Here is a 7,011-nt window from a genome sequence, read left to right as displayed (position 1 = left end):
CATACGAACAAGGTAATAATTTAGTACTACCATATTTCTATCTTTTTCAAAGTGATGAATGAGTGAAGTGCTGGAGTTATAGAAAACCTGAGATGCCACAATGTCATGCCGTGTAAATTTCAGTATTATTTATACTGTACATTATAAACATTTTTATTTTAGTTTGTTTTATTAATTTTTGTCATGTACTTTGGTCAGTTTCAATTGTTTTGAAATATTAATTACTATATAACTTTAACGCTTACTAGTTTTTTCCCTAAGTCATTTTAATACTTCAGCCTGAACTTTCAGTTAGTTGCTAAAGCATTTAAACATTTTGAGTTGAGCTTAAGTTTTTCTTTTCTTTTTTCCCCTACATAATATTTACATTTCTGCTTTATTTTAATTACTGAAAACTTCTTACTGTTAACAATAACATAATCATAACATACCTGAAGATACCAAACTTAACTTTTTTTTAGACAAAAGACCAACACAGCAGGTACAGTAAATATTTCTTTTTAATACTGTCACAGCAGTTTTTACATTGGGGGAAACAGGGAACCATTTGCAGTCTCTTTAAAAAAAAAAAAACACTTCCTCATTGGGGCCACACACATACAGATCGAGTGGTTCCTCCTTATGTGGCAAATTTCTTTTGTTTGATGGGTGCAGGCAACTGAGTGGCGACATCCTCTAGTGGGCGCTCAACCACCACCAGAGACTGATCCGACATCAGCTCAACAAACAGGATATCCTAAAAAACAGACACAGAGTTAAGTAATACAATTTTTATCCACATTTCTGGGGAAGAAAAGTATATGTGGCTCACACACACACACACCTTGAAGGTCTTGGAGATTTTAAAAGCATGGCTGTGAGATTTCCTCTGTTCTTCCGGGAGGCTCTTCAGAGTCAGCTGATTGTAAAATTGAGTTTTGTCATCAGGAAGTGGCTACAAAAGAAACACATTAAAGTACATAAATTGATTAAATACATTACAAAAATCTAACTACCATTGGAAATATTATATATAAATACAGGTAAATCTATTTAAACTACTTAACTTAATGATTGCTATTGGGTTGTGAAGATACTTTCAACCAGTATAACAAAAAAAAAGTTTCTGAAGAAAATCACCTATTGCATCCTTTAAATAAGATTGGCAAATGCTTTCTGAACTTGATTCTTTCTCACCAGGCTTTTGTCAATGATGCAGAGCATGTACATATCATGCAGGATCACATGGGATGGATTTTGTGGATTGAACATCACATTGAGACACGGTGTGTCTCTTTCCAACCAGAAGCGATGAAGGCCCTTCCTCTGCACTGTTCTGCTCCAATCCGTGTACTCGTTCTGCTCTATGGAATACTCACACATCTGTGGTGAACAAGAACACATGAGACCAAGAAATACAATCAAACCTACTACTTCACCCTTACGCTATTCAATGCAAGTTGTCATGAGCGCTCAGTGATTACCTGTTGATCTGCATACATGATGAACAGACAGTTTGTAGTTGGGTGAATACCCATGGCGGTGACGGCAGAGCTGTAGACAGGAACCGTGCAATGAACCTGAAACGTATAAGGTCGTTGTTAAACATCCATCTTCGGTCTAATGTTTCTATAAGGTTACATAAACATTCTGGTCATTGAACACAACACACCTTCCGTGTCTGCAGGTTGTAGATGTGAACCTCGTGGTCACTGTTTGCAGAGGCCAGCCATTTGCCATCCTCACTGGCAGCTAATAAGTGAATGGCCTGATGGGAACCTGAGGACGATGAATGATTTTATGAAAACAGTCGTGTTGCTAAATATTTTTGGAAACTGTGATTTTTATTTTTCAGGATTTGTGAATGAATGAAAGTTCAAAAGAACAGCATTTATTTGAAATATAAATATTTTGTAACATTATATGAAAATGCATTTCGATCAACTTAAAAAATTAAGTATTAATGACAAAACTAACGCTTTTCACACCAAACCCTATAGTCCTCTCACCTGACTTAGGTTTAAGGGTTCCCACAAACTTGCATCCTGATTGGCTGAGAGAAACTAAGTGCACTGATGACTGTGTGGAGGCGGAAAACAAATAGGAGGAGTCTGAGGAGAAGCAAAGCTGATTGGCTGAGCTGAGTACCTTTGGAAGTTTTGATATCTAAAAGAAGAGAAAAAAAAAACTGTTGGTCTACTGTTTAACTGTTTTCATGGGGCCTTATCTGAGGTCATCAGATTCTTCTAAATTCAATGAAAATCTATGCATTTCTTTAGCATGCAAAACCATGTAATGTGTTTTCATGCAGCTCTGTGGAAATCTATAGTACCTTGGTGATGCTGACGTTGTTATTGTCAAAGTGTAGCCTGTAGAGCCGTAGACTGCTGGCTGTGGAGTACACAATCCACTCTCCACAGGGAGACACGGCACTGCAGCCGATGTGATCCTCACCCTGCAGATAAACATCACAGCTCAATCACTTCATTCATTTGAGTGTCACAACTCTCACCACACTCTGCTTAAAGTTTTACAGATGACTTTTCAATAGGTATTCTGTGAAATTATTTTAATCAAATGACAATTTTCACAACAAGCACTTGTACCTTCACTTTCAAATGAAGCAGCTTCTCTGGATTTCTTTTTACAAATAAACTGCTTCCTGGTGTGGCTGACAACAGAAGACCGATAGTTAACATCACAAAAGAAATTTTGAACATTTCATACTAAAAATAAACACTAGAAATTATTTCATGTGTGATCAGTCAAAAGTTTGAGAGTTTGAAAAAGGCACTTGACTAAACTTGTTTCTCATTATTTTAAGTATCGCTTTTCTGCTTGACATTAGTTTTATAAAACATTCCATCATGAGCTCGACCAGAAATAACAATGTTCTGTATGGGAATGTTGTATAAAAGCATTCCAGAACGAATGTCATGAAGAAATAAGACAAAGCTAAAAAAGAACAAAGGCTGCTTTCATTTGATTAAATATTTTTAAAATTAAAATTTATATTTTAAAATGCCATTTGTTCCTCTGATAGCAAAGCTGAGTGACTCCAATCTTCAATGTCATATGACCCTTCAGAAATCATTCTAAGATCCTGAATTGGTGTTTAAAAAAAAAAAAAAAAAAAAAAATTTGTTTTTGTATAAAACATAATAAAAAATTTTTTTTGGATTCTTTAATTAAATGTTCAAAAGATCAGCAATTTTTTCCTAAATAAAAAATATTTAGTTTCATTACAATTGTCTTGTAATAATAATAATAAATAACTGTCAATTTTTATCAATTTATTGTGACATTGCTGAATAAAACTATAACTTCTCTCTCAAAAAAGAAAATCTTACTAACCCAAAACGTTTAAATGGTAGTTTAATTTCCTTATTTCCACTTATGCCATTTCGTAGCTTTTAAATACTTTACTATTTTTCTAAAATACTAATTGTACAAAATGATTAGGAGTTTCCTTTAACTGGTATTCTATATCAAAGTTCACACTGAATATTATCCTCACCTTTTCCTTCACTCTCTCCCAGTCTCCAGAGCTCCAGATGACCAGAATACTGGAAAAGCATCAGGCCTGACTTCCTCGCACAGGACACCAGTTTCCTCTGCAATGCAACAGAGCACAACAAGTTCCTCCTATTAAGAATCAAATACAATCATGCTGTCTATGTAAAAGTCACAATACTCACATGTGGAAAGTGAATCTTCCTTAAAGCCGAGGCCGCTGATCTCACTTCAATCTTGTCTAATAAAGGTCTCACGACCAGCTGTGCATCCATACCTGAGACGAGAATGCTCTATTAAACTATTTTAAACAAAAATACTTCAGTCGTATGGTATGATGATTTGGCAGCTCTGTTTGAATAGTCTAAGAATAAACTCACCTCCTGAAACCACAGCTGTCGTGATCTCTGCCACTGCTCTGATGTCATGTGTGTGGTTCTTAAATGTTCTGGTTCGGACCCATTCTTTGTCATCCTTTCCCAAAACCACAGAGACGAACTGAAACTGTACCACAGTTCCTTCTGAAGTCCCGGCAACAAGGCTGTCCTCATTCTGCCATTCAAGAGGTATGATAAGATGTTATCCTGTCCAATTCTTACAGTACAGTTGGCAGTAAATATTTTTAATGTTATTAAGCATTCCTATTTCTAATAAATGCTGTTTTTAAACACTTTTTTCAAACAAAAATTCATGGGAAATTTTTTTTAACCAGGTTCCACAAAAACATAACTTTTTTTTTTTTAACACTGATAATAAGAAATGTTTCTCGAGCACTAAATCTGAATTTTAGAATGATTTCTGAAGGATCATGTGACACTAAAAACTGAAGTAATGGCTGCTGAGAATTCAGCTTTGCCATCACAGAAAATACATTACATTCGAAAGAATATTAAACTTTATAAACTGTAATAGCATTTCACAGCTATACTGTTTTTACAGTATTTTTGATCAAATAAATGCAGCCATTCTTTCGAAAACCTTAAAAGATATCAATGACCCCAAAGTTTTGAGCAGTAGTGAATAAAGTCATAAATGTCATTTTTCTCACCTGAGAGATTGATAATGCCAGCACATCACATTTTGTGACATTATGGCTTTTGATTAGTGTACCGGTTTGATCATCCCACAATTTGACCATTCCCACAGAGTCTCCACTGATGATTGTCCCATCCGAGAGGTAGACCACACTCCACACCACGCATTCCTTACTGCGGGATGTCCCGACCCCTCTGTCAGCCAGCATCCTGTGAACAGAGTGTCCTAGAAAACACATTAAACACTTGATTACATTCATATTTCCAGTTCTTCTACTAACTCTACTTAACTAAATACAGTAATCCATTCTAGAGGAATGACGCCATTTACCTGTCTCTACATTAAATATCTGGATCATATCCATCATTCCAGCTGCTATTTTGGAGCCTGATGGGTGCCAGGACAGAGAGATGATGCGGCCTATGGAATAGGTAATCAGGTATTATTTTTTTTTAATTCAATAACAAATTATATTCATCTGAAAGTTTAAAATAGAACCACAGTCTTACTTTTTTGTCTATCCAGATTTCTCTCAAACTGTATTTTGTCTTCATTCACCTCAAACAGTTTCACAGTTCCGTCTTCACAACCAACCTACAGATGCCAAAAAAAAAAACCTTATTTTTCTGAAGTACACTTCAGCATACATTTAAACAGAACATATGACTGGAATATAATTAACAAGAACGTACTTACATGACAACTGAATGTATTGTTTATTTACAATTGAACAAATCATTTGTTAAAATTAGAATTTTATTTTATTATCTAATGCAATGACATTTATACATTACCCGTGGCTGATTTTTGTTATTGTACACATAGTAAACATACCGCTAAGTGTGTTCCTTGCTGATTGCCTGTTATAGTCCAGATTGGCCCTCCATAGGCATCTACGGTGTATTTCACTTTCTGGTTTGTCAAGTCATACTCCGTTATTCCACCGTTGAGTCCTGCACTGAACAGACGCTGCCCAACCCAGGACAGACCTTCAATCCCACACTGCTCTCTGCCAGGGATGATCTGTGGACAAAGGAAATGTAATTATTACGCATATTTAACAAAGTGATTGCTGGTCAAAAACCATTTTATCAATGTAGCTCTGGTCCCCAATACTAAGACAGAGTTGTCTTATGACCATCTATTTGATAAATATGACTGAAGGTACCTTTTCTTGGAAAAATCTGTCTGAAGAGTGGAAAACCTCCACTGATCCGTCAATCCTCGCCACTGCCATCCTTTCAGTATCTCGATTATAAGCCAAGGCTCTGATTCCCGACGGCATATAATCAAAGAACCGAACACGGTGAACTTTAAACTCCCCCATCGCTAATCCGAGATCTGTAGACATCACGAGAACATTGTTTTAGTCAAAGAAGAGTCTGCTATTTTGATCAAATAACAATAATAAAGTTAGTTGAATCAGTGCGAAACGTTACTGTTCACTAACGTTACAGAGACGCGACCGACATTAGGACCCTAAATGTTTATATAACTGCAAATGTAACAGTGTATTTATATCATAATTTGCTATTTTTTTAGACAGTTCGACTAAGCGCCTCGTGTTTAAGTTTGTCTCTGAAAATGTCTTTCTGAAGTAACGTTAACGTTAGTTAACTTAAGTTAGGTTAACTACTGATTTAGGTGGCACATACATCATACCGTACGGTCCGAGAAGAACATAATGCAAATAAAAAAAAGTACAATCTCTTTCCTTACCTTCTTTTCTTATTTATTATTCTCTTTTAGATGTTTTACCACTAAGAAGAAGCGCACACGTTGGGCTGCAAGACACACCACGTTGGTTACCCCTGACCCGGAAGGGAAGCGTCATGAATTTCAAAATAAAAGTCCAAATAAATAAATACATAAATAAAACAAACATTATAATATATATTGTTTCTATATTGTTGTATTGGTGCATTATGGCAGTTAAAACTATAATAAGCTAAGATTTAATTACATAAACTTTAGAATCAAAGTTACATGTGTAAGATATAAAGATATTAAGAACTAGAAACGTTAACTTTAACTTCTTGTTCAATTGCAAATATTACACATTATAATGCATTTAAACGAGTCAGCTTACAAACAGTAAAAAAGGGTGGAAAAAATAGAAAGAATAAAAATAAAAAAAAAAGATAAACAAACCGTATAGTATATATATATATATATACATATACACATATTAAAAAATCCCTTATATCCCCATATAGTCTTTATGGCAAATACGTCTCAGCATTAAAGGTATGAAACTTAGGGCATGAAAAACAAGTATTTTTTTTTTTTTATTATTTATTTATTTTTTACAAATTTTCAAAGAGATCTTCAGATGTTTACTTAAGTGGACAGCATGTGGTTATGGTTTAAACTGAAGATATACTATATTAAATAAAATGCTTTTTTAATAGCTGTCCACTGTAGTGACCACTATGTGTGAAAAGGTTAAAGGGATTTTGACTGAACAAAACCTTATTTTTTTTA

At 34.8% G+C, this 7,011-nt stretch overlaps 1 protein-coding gene across 1 annotated transcript; it reads right to left on the bottom strand.

Moving 5' to 3' along the window:
* Positions 1 to 568: 568 nt before the first annotated feature.
* On the bottom strand, positions 569 to 6,356 carry utp4 (UTP4 small subunit processome component). The gene is made up of 17 exons (XM_026287294.1): positions 6,247 to 6,356; positions 5,696 to 5,868; positions 5,362 to 5,550; positions 5,037 to 5,121; positions 4,858 to 4,947; positions 4,541 to 4,752; positions 3,873 to 4,044; positions 3,678 to 3,769; positions 3,497 to 3,593; positions 2,586 to 2,650; positions 2,312 to 2,434; positions 1,989 to 2,145; positions 1,652 to 1,758; positions 1,464 to 1,559; positions 1,177 to 1,362; positions 824 to 934; positions 569 to 736 (listed from the first exon to the last, which is right to left on the bottom strand). Exons 2-17 carry the CDS (start codon positions 5,852 to 5,854, stop codon positions 620 to 622), a joined length of 2,058 nt encoding a protein of 685 aa, XP_026143079.1. The 5' UTR covers positions 5,855 to 5,868; positions 6,247 to 6,356; the 3' UTR covers positions 569 to 619.
* Between the last annotated feature and the right edge of the window lie 655 nt (positions 6,357 to 7,011).

This window comes from Carassius auratus, chromosome 18, assembly GCF_003368295.1.
Source record: "Carassius auratus strain Wakin chromosome 18, ASM336829v1, whole genome shotgun sequence".
Lineage (NCBI taxonomy): Eukaryota > Metazoa > Chordata > Actinopteri > Cypriniformes > Cyprinidae > Carassius > Carassius auratus.
This window is presented reverse-complemented; position numbering and strand designations above follow the sequence as displayed.

Coding starts and splice junctions, on each gene's coding strand:
- utp4 (XM_026287294.1), bottom strand. CDS start 5,854: ATGGGGGAGTTTAAAGTTCACCGTGTTCGGTTCTTTGATTATATGCCG. Junction 3,594..3,677: donor GGAAGATTCACTTTCCACAT/GTGAGTATTGTG, acceptor GTTGCATTGCAG/AGGAAACTGGTGTCCTGTGC. Junction 1,363..1,463: donor TCATGTATGCAGATCAACAG/GTAATCACTGAG, acceptor TGTTCACCACAG/ATGTGTGAGTATTCCATAGA.